This window comes from Arachis ipaensis, chromosome B3 (genome assembly GCF_059453495.1).
Source record: "Arachis ipaensis isolate K30076 ecotype BB chromosome B3, ASM5945349v1, whole genome shotgun sequence".
Classification (NCBI taxonomy): Eukaryota; Viridiplantae; Streptophyta; class Magnoliopsida; order Fabales; family Fabaceae; genus Arachis; species Arachis ipaensis.
The window spans coordinates 130235035-130249563 of record NC_142438.1 but is presented as its reverse complement, the minus strand read 5'-3'; the positions used below and the strand labels follow the sequence as shown (position 1 = coordinate 130249563).

Sequence of the window (14529 nt, the reverse complement as noted above, 5' to 3'; positions counted from 1 at the left end):
GCACTTGCTGGTTAGTTGTATCGAAATTGTGAACCATGGTATTGGCACCATGTTCTTGGCGCCATTGCCAGGGAAAGAAAGAGCCATGAATTTTACATAATCAAAGTGTAATCACGATTGCACGTACCAAGTTGCTCACGTTGCCAGGGATTGTTTGAGCCTGGACATCACAATTTCGTGCACCATTGATTTTGGTACATTTTGATTGATTTTGAAAAGAGTTGAAAGTGGCTTATTTTGAAAATGGCACCTTATGGTTTTGTATGAAAACACGGTTTTTGGGCATAATTTGATGGGATATAACTTGGACTACGGATCTCTGAATTGTACCAAATCTGTTTAGAAATGAAATTGGATCCGGGATGTCCATGCCGTTCGAAGAACGGGTGAAAAACGATTTAAAATGAGAAAGTTATGTCCCTCGGAAGATTGGGGGTTGAATTTGTAAATTTTGCAGCTTTTAACTTAGAAATTTTTAGCAGAATGACCCCCGCGCGTAGGCGCACTTGGTGCATACGCGCCGTTCTTCGAGAAAGCACCATCCACGCGTGCGCGTTGTGTGCGCGGGCGCGTCGGTGCGCTGCACCAAATGCCCAGCCATTTTCCCGAAAGTTGTGCTAGAGTTGTGCCAGTTTTGTGCCTGGGGCGCAAAAGCACCCATGTGTACGCGTGGCTGACGCTTGCGCGTCGTTTGGCTAATTTTCAATCCACGCATTCGCGTGTATGACGCTTGCGCGTCGATGAGTTTTAAGGCCATCCACGCGTGCGCGTGGAGTGCGCGTACGCGTGGTCCTGCTTTCATCCCAAAGTTGATTTTTGAGTTTTAAAAGCCAAATTTCATACTTCTAAGCCTCCGATCTCACCACTTATGTCTTGAATCATTATGATATGCCTAGCATGAGAAAAAGGGCTAGTAAATGTGGTAACTTGCGAGTGAAGTAAGGGGAAAAATGAATGATCATTGAGGATCAAAGATGATTATGTGAGATGCGGAGGATGGCGGTGGAAGTGATTGTTGTGCCATGGACCGAAGGGCCGTAATTATTAATGAATTGACTGGTTATGGATTTAACCGTGAGCCAGATGGCTAGATTATTGCCGTGTTACGGCGGAGCCATGATTATGGCTAAGTATAAATGCATATATGCTGTTGAATGAATTGTGAATGTTTGCACTTCCACCATCGGAGATGAGGGTTTCCCTGGGAGGAAGTAGTGGCTAGCCACCACGTGCTCCAGGTTGAGACTCGAAGCTCTTTTAACCCTATGTCGTAAGTGTGGCCGGGCACTGTGAAAGGCTCGGATGAGCTCGCCCCCGTAAATATTCACCAGTGAGGGTGATGGATATCAATCATGATTATGATCAAGTTTATGATGAGTATAACTCGAGTTGGGGATGCGCGACAGAGGGACAATCCAATGGTTAGCTACCAGGACTTGTCGGGTTGGCTCTATAACCGACAGATGATATCATCAGCCACTAGGGACAGGCATGCATCATAAGCATACTACATGAATTGTTTGAGATTGCCTATTTGACTGCATATTACTTGCTAATTGTCTAAATGCCTTATTCGATCCTATTTGTGAATCTCTTGTCTGATATAACTGTGTTTGCTATATTATACTCCTGCTGGTGGTTGGGAGGTCTGAAGGAATTGGAAAGGGAAGTATTAGTTAGACTGAAGGATCTTTAGTCAGTTGCCACTTACGGTTTAGTTTGTTTATAAGCTTTGATATTATCTGGAGGAAGTTCTAGGATTGCCTTCGACTTTCCTCTATTATTATGTATTATATATGTGGAAGCTGTTACCGTACTGGGGACCTCTGGTTCTCACCCATGCGTATTTTGTGGTTTTCAGATGCAGGACGCGAGGCTTCTCGTTAAGGCATGCTGGAGACTTCCGGATTAGCGAAGATATTTGTTCTCGGGGCTCTGTTTTGGTTTATATGTTTTGCATAGATACTTTTATCTCCATTATATAATACAAACTGTGATGACTCCTTCTAGAGGGGATTTTGGAGAATAGATTTCTGTATTTGTGTCCCTTTGGGTTTCCTTTGGGGTTTTCCTTATTTTATTATATGTATATATTGCTATGCTCGGACCGGTTATCTTCGCAGCCGGATTTTGAGTCTTGATATTCCTGTTTTTGACACTTCTTTGTATATATATGATCTCGCGTTAACTTATCCCTGTTCGTTACGTTATCGATCGGAGTGTTGCGCTTTCGAGTTACGGTTTTTGTTTACCCCTTTTTCTACAAAGGCTCCTAGTTATAATCAATTATTCATACTACTAAACGTACTAAATTTTGGTTTTAGAGGTCGTAATAACTTGTCATCTCTGAATTATGACTTAAGCATAAGACTCTGTATGGTAGGGTGTTACAAGGTTAATGGTCCATATCGGGTACTTAATGTATTTCATAAATGGGAAAATATTGAAAACCATTTTTTTTCCACCAACAACTACTGGTAATCCATTGAATCAACCTGTCCAAATGGAGCTCGACCTATTTCAGATAGAAGAGTCAGGTTTTTCTGGTGGATTGAATGAAAAAGATGTTATTGGCAGAGGCCAACATAGCTATAAGCTAGGAGTTTTGATGATATGCGTGTTACAGTTTTTAGACCGTTAAGCTGGATTATTATGTAAAGGATCCCTATGGATATTGAAACTGCACCACCAAACAAAACTGAAAAGCCAGCTGTTGCTATCGTTTTCACTTTTTTCTTAACAAACTCACTTATTCCATTGCATTGATAATAAATATATCCTGCCATTTCGTCTCTTGTTGACATTCAGACTTGAAGGAGTTGCCGTTTTTCGAGATGTTTAGTCCTGATTTATAACCTTGTTCATGTTGCATTAATTAGTTTTCATTGTTTCATCATTTATGGACCAAGACATTTAAGCAGCCATTCTTGTCTTGTCTTAGCTCCTGCTTTAGCTTAAGAAATCATCGATAGAACATCCTCAACATAAGATCACCAGAAGATGGGAGATATATTGCCGCATAAATATGGTTGCTGCTTAGTATTCTGGAGACGCGGAACAACCTCGGAGACTTCTACTCCCATTGCCAAAATCAATGACAACAATTTTGTGAAGGAACCGAACCCAAAAAACATGAAAAGGTATGGAGGTGGCTCCAAAGATGCATCTTCGGTGCCAACAACTACGTCCAAAGCCCAGGATTATTCATCACGTTCTAACTCCTCCAAGCCTCATCAATACAAGCCAACTCTTGCTGTGACCGAAAATAAAGTACGAGGCACATCAAGAGTTTCACCTGCTGAGGGCTATGTCACTCAAGGAAAGAGGGTGCCCCAAGAAGCCGTTGGCATATCTGGCGAGCTCGAAAGAATGATCATGGATCACCACAAGTCCAATGGAAGCAGTACCCTTGTTAGAGCTTCATCAAGCAATGTCATGCTGGCTGGTGATTTAGGTAACCTGAGGCAACAGAGTACCAATTCAAGCAATAGTGCTGTGGGCAAACATATTAGGCAAGAAAACCCAGACCCGGTTGCTTATAACGGAAGAAACACAAATCCTACGGAGCAAAATGTGGCCAGAATAGAAAAGAAAGACTCTGCTTCTTTTTGCAGAGCACTATCTATTAGAATGGATCCAGAGCAGTTGAAGATCATGGGAAATGAAGATTACAAGAATGGGAGGTTTGAAGAGGCTTTAGCTTTGTATGATGCTGCGATTGCGCTTGATCCGAATAAGGCATCGTATAGGAGCAACAGAAGTGCAGCATTAACTGCACGTGGTAGGCTCTTGGAAGCTGTGTTTGAGTGTAGAGAAGCCATCCAAATAGAGCCTCATTACCATAGAGCTCATCATCGATTGGGAAACTTGTACACAAGGTTAGTGTGATATGAAAACGTGCATGTGGTTGGATACTAACTTGTCAATTACAAGGGTGTTGTCATACTCACTCGTTTGTTTCTGCAGATTAGGGGAAACAGATAAGGCCCTTTATCATTATAAACATGCAGGACCTGAGGTTAATCCAGAAGAGATTGCAAGAGCAAAGAATCTTCAGCTCCAGCTAAACAAGTGCACCGAGGCTCGCAGGTTAGGAGATTGGAACAACCTCATCAAGGAGACTAATAACGCTATATCATGCGGTGCAGATTCCGCTCCACAGGTGAGCAACTTCTATCTTACACATACATGCATGATGCATGTGCATTTGCTGATATGATTCTGGTTGTGGCTGTACTGGAAGATATTTGCATTGCAAGCAGAAGCATTTTTAAAGCTCCGAAGGCATCAAGATGCAGACGAAGCAATGTCAAAGGGTCCAAAGTTTAAAGTTGAGGATTGTACCAAGTTCTTTGGAGCCATAAGCAATGCAAATTTGTTGGTGACTCGGGCTCAAGTTGATTTGGTTGCTGGCAGGTTAGTGTCTTAAAACAAGTAGAGTGGTCAGTGGTGAATATTGATTTTTAAGTGCTTAATGGCTTAAGTGTTGGGCAGATTTGAAGCTGCATTAGAAGCAGTTCAAGAAGCAGGTAGGCTAGACTCAAATAACAGGGAGGTTAGCAAAGTGATGAGGAAGGCGAAAGGCATGGCAGCTGCAAGATCAAACGGCAACAACCTTTTCAAGGAATCGAAATTCTCCGAGGCTTGTGCTGCCTATGAAGAGGGTCTTGCCCATGATCCTTATAACTCGGTTTTGCTATGCAACCGAGCTGCTTGTAGAGCAAACTTAGCTCAATACGACAAAGCTGTGGAAGATTGTACGGCTGCTCTTAGTTTGCGCCCATCTTACACCAAGGCCAGGTTGAGAAGAGCTAATTGTAATGCAAAGGTATTCAATTTCCTAAACTTCAATTTCCATGTTTTTTATAAAAAAAAAAAAGAAGAGAAATTGAACTGTGATATATTTATGGTGAAATTGCAGTTGAAAAAATGGGAAGCTGCAATACAAGACTATGAAATATTGGTAAAAGAGACACCGGAAGATGAGGAAGTAAGCAGGGCTTTGTTGGAGGCCAAAGAGCAACTCAGTAAAAAGTAATTAGCCAGGGCCTTACTTGTATGGTATAGTTTAGATGAGAAGATAGTTAGAGAAACAGCTACCTCCAATATATGGAGGAATTGCATCATTAATGTCCAAAGATTAGGGCCGATTTGTTTATGGACTAGTATACATTTGATTTGTTTGTTTGTTAAATTCGTAATTTGTAAATAGTAAATTGAATGAATAATATTCGTACAAGCTTGTACATTTTTTCCCCTTAGTCACATGCAAATTATTAAATAATTATGTTACGTTGAGACCCTAAATCTCGCGGGGGTATGTCTTTCACATTTTCTAATGTGCCACTGCGACCGCGAGATTCACATGTGACAGGCCTAACATGAAGAACTGGTTCAATTAAATATTTAGGTGATTGGATTTTCAAAATGGAAGCAATAGTAATTAGGTTGATTTGGATCTCTACATTCCTTGCATCAATATATTGACTTTGACACCTAATTGCTTGGAGTAAGATCCATGGGGGGTAATGCAGATAACAAGTATTAGGGTTTATCCTCCCGCGCAGCGATGTGATCACCACGTAGCCAGCCTGCCATATTTTGAATACAACATTATCGAGAGAGATGAGATCTACCACTTTCGTTATTGTTCGTATAAAAGAATTTATGATTTGTACCATAAAAAGACTCACAAAAAGATCATTTTTCATTTCATTATTATTAGGCAACATTACAAAGACTCGCAAAACAGTAGAGTGTTGCCTAAAGGAAAAGCTCTCAAAGTTGCCCCGAAGCATTCAAGCATTACAACAACAAAACAGCACTGACCGGAGGCACATCATAGAGACATGGATAGACTGGCTCCTCCATTGTTGGGCCTGGGGCGAGCCTGGTCCAAGCTGTACCTACACTTATTCCTAGCGGCCCAAAGCTGATAGGGAGCGGTATCAACAGCAAGCCACTGCTCCACTTCGAACTGCTCTTGAGCGCAGGAGACGTGGGGCCCAGTGGTGGTGACCTCGACGTAGTTGCAGTACCATCCGTGATGAGAACCGGCGCCGTCGGAGGTGACATTAACGGCGCATACAGGTGATTCGAGACACGGTCCCCTGCCGCTGAAGATGTCGAGGTTGCCGCGTTCGAAGTAGTTGTAGTTCTTGCCCATTAAGCCTCCCCAGGCCTGGAGGTTGTTGATGTAGATGTAGTAACCGTACTTGTCGTATAGCTTCAATCCGATCTTGGAGTCCGTTCCCCCTTTCAACACCGATCCCGTCCTAACGTACACCGTAAACACGCACTCCGCATCAGAATCCTGCGTACATCACAATATTATATTCATTCACATTCTTACGCACGAAATCAAAAAACGATATATAGATGAGATTGGAGGGCAGTGTTCTTACGGATCTGATGGTTGCGGCGAACGAGAGAGACAGTAGAAAGAGGAGAGAGAAGAACGCTGTTGAGGAAGCCATGCTTATGTGATAAGTGTAAGATCCGCATATAGTTATATATTGAAAACAGACAGCGTGGGTCACATGCTTGCTGGATTCAATCAACTCCTCCCTCACAAAAACACTTTCTCTTCATTTTCTCTCTTACATACATATACAAACCATTGATTTTTAATTTGTATCAAAACATTAATTTAACAAAACAATTTTATTTTTATTGAAATAAAATTCATTTCTCTTATATTTTGTTTGTATTAATTTAATCGAAATGTGTCGAAAAAAGAAATACACGTTAAAAAACAACTATACTACTTTATATATACTATATATACACCTGAAAGGCTGAAACTAATGACTCATATATAATAAATATCTTAGGAATATAATCGTAAGTAATACAAGTAAAAATATACAACATTAGTAATTTATACTGATTTTTGGATAAAGTATACTTTTTGTCTTTAAAATTTGACAAAAATTTTAAAAATATTCTTAAGTTTTATTTTATTTCAATTTTGTCTCAAAAATTTTCTATTTGTATCAAATATATTATCGGCTCTACGGCTTAGAGGTCGAGTTAAGTAAAGACCCTCCGTAAGACCTCCTAAAGAGGAGAGAATTAGCATTTCATCTAAGGGGCGAAAGCCAGGGTTATTGGATTTCTTATTAGTTTCGTCTACCTTAAGGGAGTAGGATCAGACTCAATTAGAAGGCATTGCTTCCTTCGGATCATAATCTCTTCTACTGGGAATAGATCTACTGTCCTCTATCGAATGAGATAAAGCTCAATGGCAATCACAACTAGATCTGGGACCCCTTCTCCCTCGGGCTAAAGCCCTTATATATATCCGATCTTATGGTGTGCTAAAGAGTGGGTCTAGTATCCCAAGGATTGATTAAACTAAACAGGTAAAGGTAAACGACTAAATTTTCAAAAAATTTAATACCAATCTAACAATAATGTATAAAAATTATGTTTGATTTGCTTATGTTGAGGGTTGTTCTTATGAAATTATTGTTGAATTGGTTTTAAAATTTTTGAAAAATTAGCCATCATGAGTATATTTGATGCAAATCGAAAACTTTTGAAACAAAATTGAAACAAAATAAAACTTAAGGATATTTTTAAAATTTTTATCAAATTTCAGAAATAAAAAATACCCTTGATTTTTTCTTAAAGTTTGATTAGTAAAGTAATTTGATTATTCCATTATAAAAAATTTGACTATTTAACATTAATTTTTTTAATTATTGATTATTTTATTAAAAAATATGTAAAATAAATATGAATATATACATATATATTCATATTTTTTTAATACCATAGCTCAAATAATTAAAGTTATGGTCCAAAAGAGTTGGTCCATTATGTGAAAGCTATCCAAATCTAAAAAGATCAATCTTAAAGCTATATGGATTAACCTATTCGACATAGTTAAGGCACGAGTACCACGATATATATGTGTCCGACCTGACTTAGGCGGCAAGCAATAATTTGTCACCTTACTACTTATGGTATTATCTATAGATCAATAACTATCACAATCTGAAATAATTTTTTATGATATAAAGGAAGAAAATCACCCACTATCTATTTACAGAAGAAGTGATGATCAAATCATTATTCTCTATAAATATTTTATCAAATTCAGGTACTTTTCAATTCTATTCTACATAAAACCTAATTAACTCTTTATTAACTTAAGTATTAGAATCTTTTGCAGGTACCTCTTACTCACTATTCTAAGATTGAGGTGAACTGAAGTTATTGTCAACATCTTCACCACCATATCTAACCATATCACTCAAGACCCAATCGCATATAGTCCATTTTAAATACGCCTCAAAATAATTTTATAATAAAAAAAATTCTTTTGTACTTACTAATTTTTTTAAACCTTCTTTATTTTTCATATATATAATTATATACTTATATATTACTAAAGTTATTTAATACGACTAGATTGAATGGAAATAAACTACTATAATAAAGAACTAAACTTAATACTAGAAAATAAACTATGTAAATTATTTACACATCACCTTTATCTACTAGATTATGATTGGTTTTATACTTTTGTAGTGGTATTTATTAATGTATGACACTACAAGAAAAAAGGCCTATGGCTACGCTTTTTTCTTGCCACGCTTTAAAAGCGTGGCCAAAAGTGGTCGATGGCCACACTTTTATGAGGATGGCAATAGATTAGAGATTTGGCCACTTTTTTTCTTACTACGCTTAAAAAGCGTGGCGAAAAGGGTCTACGGCCACGCTTTTATGAGAGTAACAATTGATTCGAGATTTAGTCACGCTTTTTTTTGTAACGCTTAAAAAACGTAGCCATAGAGGGAAACAGGCACGCTTTTAAAGCGTGGCGACAAGGTTTTGTTAGGGTGATGTTTTAAAAGCGTGGCCGTTTCTTGTAACTTTTTTGGCACGCTTCAAAAGCGTGGCCAAAAGGTCCTCCAAACAACAAAACGCTGCGTTCCTTCATGATTTTAAACGCTGCGTTCTTCTCCTTCATTATTCGAAATTAAAGAACCCCTTTTCTCTTCAAAGAACCCCTTTTCTCTTCAAAGAACCCAGAAACCCTAAAAGCTTCGAAGAACCCCAGCCCCTCATCCCAGCCCTCCGCGAAGAACCCAACCCTCCAAAGAACCCCAGCGCTCGCAATGCCTCCGTCGTTACTCTCTTTTTCGGAACTCCCACCATCGCTGCTCCTTCGGCGGTGACTCTCGTAGGTGGTTACTCTTTCGGCGCTCACCGTCCGTCGCAAGCCCTCCGTTGATGGCCAAAAGAAACCCTTCCGTGGAGCTGTTTTGAGACCTCTGGCATCATTGCTGGTTTTTCTCAGATTCCCTTCGCCACCGTGAGCTTTCTTTCTCTCTTCCATTTTTCTTTTTTGGAATTTTCTGGGCCTAGAAACAATTGCTGGTTTTTCTCAGATTCTCTGATTGATATGAAAGGGAAGCGCTAGGGTTTTTTTATTAGTATAAGGTTTTCCTTTGCTCTCTGCTCGTCGACTCCCCTGCTCCTTCTCCCAGTCCCGATTGGAGATGCCTCTGAAGGTATCTTCTATTGTCTTTTGGTGTTTTATTTTTTGGTTGTTTATTATTTGGTTGAATTGTGTTATGATTATGTAAATTTTCAGAATTCATGATTATGGATTTTCAACTGTGTGAACTATGCAGCTGTTATTTTCTACTTTTTGAAATTAAAGCTTTAATTTATATTTATATATAAATGCTTCTAATTTGTTTGATCAAATTGTACTTAGTGAGATAATAACCTTTGGTTGTATTGTTGTTAACCATCCTTTATCATCATTAAGTAGGTACAAAAGTATAAGATAGTGTGAGGAATTAATTTTAAAGTTAAGATAGAAGTAATGGCGAGATAGCCATGGATGAATATCATCGCTACAAGGTGCAGTACTTCAAATCACCTGAATCATTAGCTTGTATGTAACAATTCAAGAACAGAGAAATTAGGCATAATCATTTTGATTCTTCTGAAAAAAGAAAAACATTGATAATGCAGAAAGATGTTGAGATCATGAAGGATTTAAACATGGATGCTTATAGATTCTCCATCTCTTGGTCCAGAATACTACTAAGTAAGAAACATGACACTAGTTTACTCTTAAGTTTGCAAAATAATTGTAAGAGTTAATCAAAATGGTTCGCGTCATTTTAGTACTCGAAAGATAAAACACTTTAAATTGGTCCTATTGAGGTCTCTGATTTTTAGAAGACCAAATTAATTACATGTGATCTTTTCAGAGACCATTGAAACTATTATCTCTTAATTAACTTAATATAATAGATTTGAATTATCTTTTTAAGATTATTAGATTGTTAATTTGTTATGTGGGGAAAATTAAATACATTTCTAATTCTCTCTCTTTCCTTGTCTCTGTCTTTAAAGGGAACACCAAGTAAAAGTCCAATATGAAAATGAAGACATGAAGTCATCAACATATTATATAGCTTGCTATATTGTGATCTTCATTAATTTAAATTCAGTAATATATATTTCTTATTCTTACTTATGTCATGTTATTCATCAGAGTGAAGTGGTTCATTAATTATTATTAAGTTAATTAAACGTTAGATCCTTTGGTTAATTGCAGAGGGAAAGCTCAGTGGAGGTGTAAATAAGGAAGGAATCAAGTACTATAATAACCTCATCAGTGAGCTACTAGCTAAAGGTTCATCATATTGTATATGTGGCTAAAATATTTGATTATTTAATCCAATCTTTTCTTTTTCTGTTTCAATAATTTAGGCCTAAAATATGATATTAGTACCTTCCATTTGGAACTCAATGTAGATATTCAACCTTTTGTGACTATTTTACATTAGGACATCCCTCAAGTCTTAGAAGATGAATATGGTGGCCTTTTAAGTCCTAAGATAGTGTAATTCAAATTTCTTACTTATATTTGTCAAAAGATTTTTAAAGAATTCGGAGACAGAGTGAAGCATTGGATCACAGTCAACGAGCCATGGTCTATTGGAAAATTCGCCTACGCAATTGGAGCTTATGCACCTGGAAGATGTTCATCATGGCAAAACCTTAATTGCAGTGTTGGGTGATTCTGCCACTGAACCTTATATAGTGTCACATTATCAGTTACTAGCTCATGCAGCTGCTGTTAACATCTACAAGACTAAGTATCAGGTTTTGTTATGTTTATTGTATTATGAAAATGGATCAACCTGAATTAAGACTAGTATTGAGACCAAAATCTTCATTTTCTTTTTTGTTTGTAGGAAACTCAAAAGGGTAAGATAGGGATAGAAATAAATAGTATGATAGTACCCTTTGCAATGCCAATGATGTGTTAGAATTGCTTGTTTCTTCAGTACATGACATGCTTATTCATATCACCAACTCACTTTTGCATATTTGTTGTAATTTCACAATAACTTTAGTATATTTAAATAAGTTATACTAGCTGTAGAATCAATGAGATGTTTATTTGGAAAACATAAAGAAGAATAAATTGTGACGAGTATACCTAATTGACTATAAAGTTTTATTAGGCATTGGATATATATCTTGCATGCAGCTTTTGGGTTTTATAGCATACCTTTTGCCAGGATTTTTGCGTTTCTGTTCTTGTTTACTGTATGGTTTAGCTCTTACTGACAGATATTTCTTTTTGGGGGTGTTTGTAGACTATATTTGATAATATTCTTAATCGTAAGATACCATGGCCTGCAGTTCCTGAAGAAATGAGTCCTGAAGCTCAAGATCTTATTGATCGGTAATAATCATGTTATGTTCATGTTATATGTATCTGGCAATTGCAAACTGTTTATTCTGGTAAGCATTTTAGAATATGAATGCTTTGTTTATGTTTCCAATACTGAGTATGCTTCCATTAATTTGGATATTTTAGCTTGACTGCTTAAGCTGAAGATAGCATTTGCGAATGTATATTGTTCAGCAATCCTGGTGCCATACTTTATCTGTTAAATATGAACTTTATGTTAATAATCTTGTGACAGTGACCACTACTGTTTCACGTTTCACATGGCATTATCCTTAAACCATGAGAACAGGCTTCAACTAGGTGGGGCTTTTTGGGAGGGTAGATGTGCAGCCTTACCCTCACATGCAGGAAGCTGTTTCAAGTATTTGAACTTATGTCACAAAGCAACAATCTCGTTGTATTTGGTGTTCTGAATGATTTGACTGTTGTCAACTACATAACAAGCCCATGATTCATTTTTTACCCCCTCTTAACTGTGACTTTGTGTAAAAATGAAAATATAATTATAATCTGTACAAAATCTAGGTTTTATTCTATCTAAAGCTTTTTCTTTATGCTCCCTTAGCTGGATGCCGATCTGTTATAAATTATGGTTTTTTGTCCTGCGTTATTGTGCTAAATTGAAGTCACGATTAGGATAGAAAAATGAATATTTTCTTGGATTAGTACCTGAAATGTGTTTATTTACAGATTATTTACTGAAGATCCTAACCAAAGACTTGGAGCTAGAGGTGCATCAGAGGTGATTTAATTATTACTGTATTAGCATACAGATGCTTGTTCCCCATTTTTATGATCATGTTTCATTTTACTTGCATTTCAAACGTCACATTGATAGATGCTTAATTATCCAGGTGAAAGAACATGTTTTCTTTAAGGATATAAATTGGGACACACTTGCTAGACAGAAGGTATGTAATGCTTCTCAAGTCATAATTTTTGTTCATTGTACTGCATGTCTCTTGATGTAGTAGATGTTGTATGCTGAACAACATAATAACGTTCTGGTTTGCAGGCTGCGTTTGTTCCTGCTTCTGAGAGTGCTCTAGACACTAGTTACTTCACTTCTCGCTACTCATGGAATACTTCAGACGGTCTTGTATATCATGCAAGTGATGCTGAGGATTCTAGTGATGCTGATAGCTTAAGTGGTAGCAGTAGTTGCTTGAGCAATCGCCAAGATGAAGTGGTACTGCATTTATTGGTATCTCTAAACATAAAATATTAACTGTCACATCAATTTGAAGTTTGTGTGATGACTTTCTCCTGTGAAAAATATACAAACAGGGAGACGAATGTGGGGGTCTTGCTGAGTTTGATTCCAGTTCATCAGTCAACTACTCTTTTAGTAATTTCTCTTTTAAACAGAGGGCAATGTTCGTGGATGAGATTTGGCATGCTACAGGTGACAATGCTTCTGATATTGATTGGAATGCCAAGCGCACTGTCTTGGCAGGAATATACTTGACAACCGAGATTTATATGCTGACAGATACATCTCGTTTGTTTTTCTGCCCCTTCTTTCTGAGCATACAAATTTTCTGAGCATACAAATTTTCTCGTATTTTTTCTCCTCGTTTGTTTTTCTGCCCCTTCTTTGCATTAACGATCCTTGATTCTGGGGGATGGGGGGTTCTTAATCCTTTTTCATTTATATCAGTTTCATTTTGTGAAAAACTAAAGTAGACAACTAACTGAGACTTGGGCTAGATACTTTACTGTGAATTCTTATCCAGATATGTATTACAGGTTTAGACACAATAGACAATACTAGTAATAGTTGAAAAGTACAAATTGGGAAAAGTACAAATTGTTTCAATTAAATACAAAGCTAATAGATAAGATACTCGTATTTATATGCCTAGGTGCGACGAGAAATCCCTTGAGAATTCATTTTGCAAATGTGCTATGGTCACTCGCGGATATAAAATTACAAAAACATCATACAGATTTATATACATATGGTTCCTTTACTGGAACGTAGTGTTAAGTATCCATCTGCTTGTACGGTAACATAATGTTATTTTTTTGCATGGGAGAATATGCTTTTGTCCTGCTATTTTGGGTGACCAAGTTTCTTTTATATTGTGTTGTGTCTCCATAACTTGGCTAGCTGCAATTTTTTAGTTTTTAATTTGGGTAGAACCTTTCAACATCATGTTTTTGTGATGTTTGTCCCTTTCTCACCTTTTTTCTTTTGGTTCATATTACAAATTTACAACTCACTCACACTACACACTTACACACTTACACACTTACACACAACCCTATAAGGGGTTCACCGTCTGTTTGTTCTTTTCTAATTTTTGGTTTATATCTAACATTTAAATGGATCTGTCAATGTGGTGTCATTTACATTATCTGAATATTTTCTGTAGAAATTTTCCATTCAAGTAAGAAAAATGAAATGCACACTAGCTTCACTCATTGATATAATTAGTACAAGAGAAAGCACATAAGTAGGGTAAGCCATAGTTATGAATTCTTTTTATACAGCTGCTGTTGTCTATGTTTATCTATTACTTGAAGCCATTATCACTTGGATTTCCTTTTCTAGGCTTGAGTTCTTCATTAGACTAATTTATGCATAATTTAATGGTCTTTAACTTTAGAATCAATAAAGTTCTTAATTTAACACAGTGTGCTTGAATTGTTCAGAGTACTGTGAGAAGTATGCTAAAGCTGAAGATGTAGGAGCTGCACCAGAAGAGAAATCAAGTGATGATGAGGAAATAAGTGAAGATCAATATGATTCAAGTGATGAACAGGTTGCTGGTAAAGCAGATCCTTAG

General features: G+C 37.1%; 3 protein-coding genes across 3 annotated transcripts; 2 read left to right on the top strand and 1 right to left on the bottom strand.

The window, feature by feature from the left end:
- The first annotated feature begins 3000 nt into the window (after window positions 1-3000).
- LOC107633661 (inactive TPR repeat-containing thioredoxin TTL3-like) lies at window positions 3001-5038 on the top strand. Its single transcript, XM_088510260.1, has 5 exons — window positions 3001-3878; window positions 3967-4162; window positions 4244-4416; window positions 4495-4828; window positions 4922-5038. The coding sequence occupies exons 1-5, from the start codon at window positions 3001-3003 to the stop codon at window positions 5036-5038; spliced, it is 1698 nt and encodes a 565-aa protein (XP_088366386.1).
- Window positions 5039-5685: 647 nt separating this feature from the next.
- LOC107631097 (PLAT domain-containing protein 3) lies at window positions 5686-6612 on the bottom strand. The gene is made up of 2 exons (XM_016334426.3): window positions 6405-6612; window positions 5686-6313 (listed from the first exon to the last, which is right to left on the bottom strand). The coding sequence occupies exons 1-2, from the start codon at window positions 6474-6476 to the stop codon at window positions 5840-5842; spliced, it is 546 nt and encodes a 181-aa protein (XP_016189912.1). The 5' UTR covers window positions 6477-6612; the 3' UTR covers window positions 5686-5839.
- A 4389-nt stretch (window positions 6613-11001) lies between these two features.
- LOC107631098 (putative serine/threonine protein kinase IREH1) lies at window positions 11002-14529 on the top strand. Its single transcript, XM_088510261.1, has 7 exons — window positions 11002-11139; window positions 11640-11728; window positions 12428-12479; window positions 12592-12648; window positions 12753-12926; window positions 13025-13238; window positions 14396-14529. Exons 1-7 carry the CDS (start codon window positions 11002-11004, stop codon window positions 14527-14529), a joined length of 858 nt encoding a protein of 285 aa, XP_088366387.1.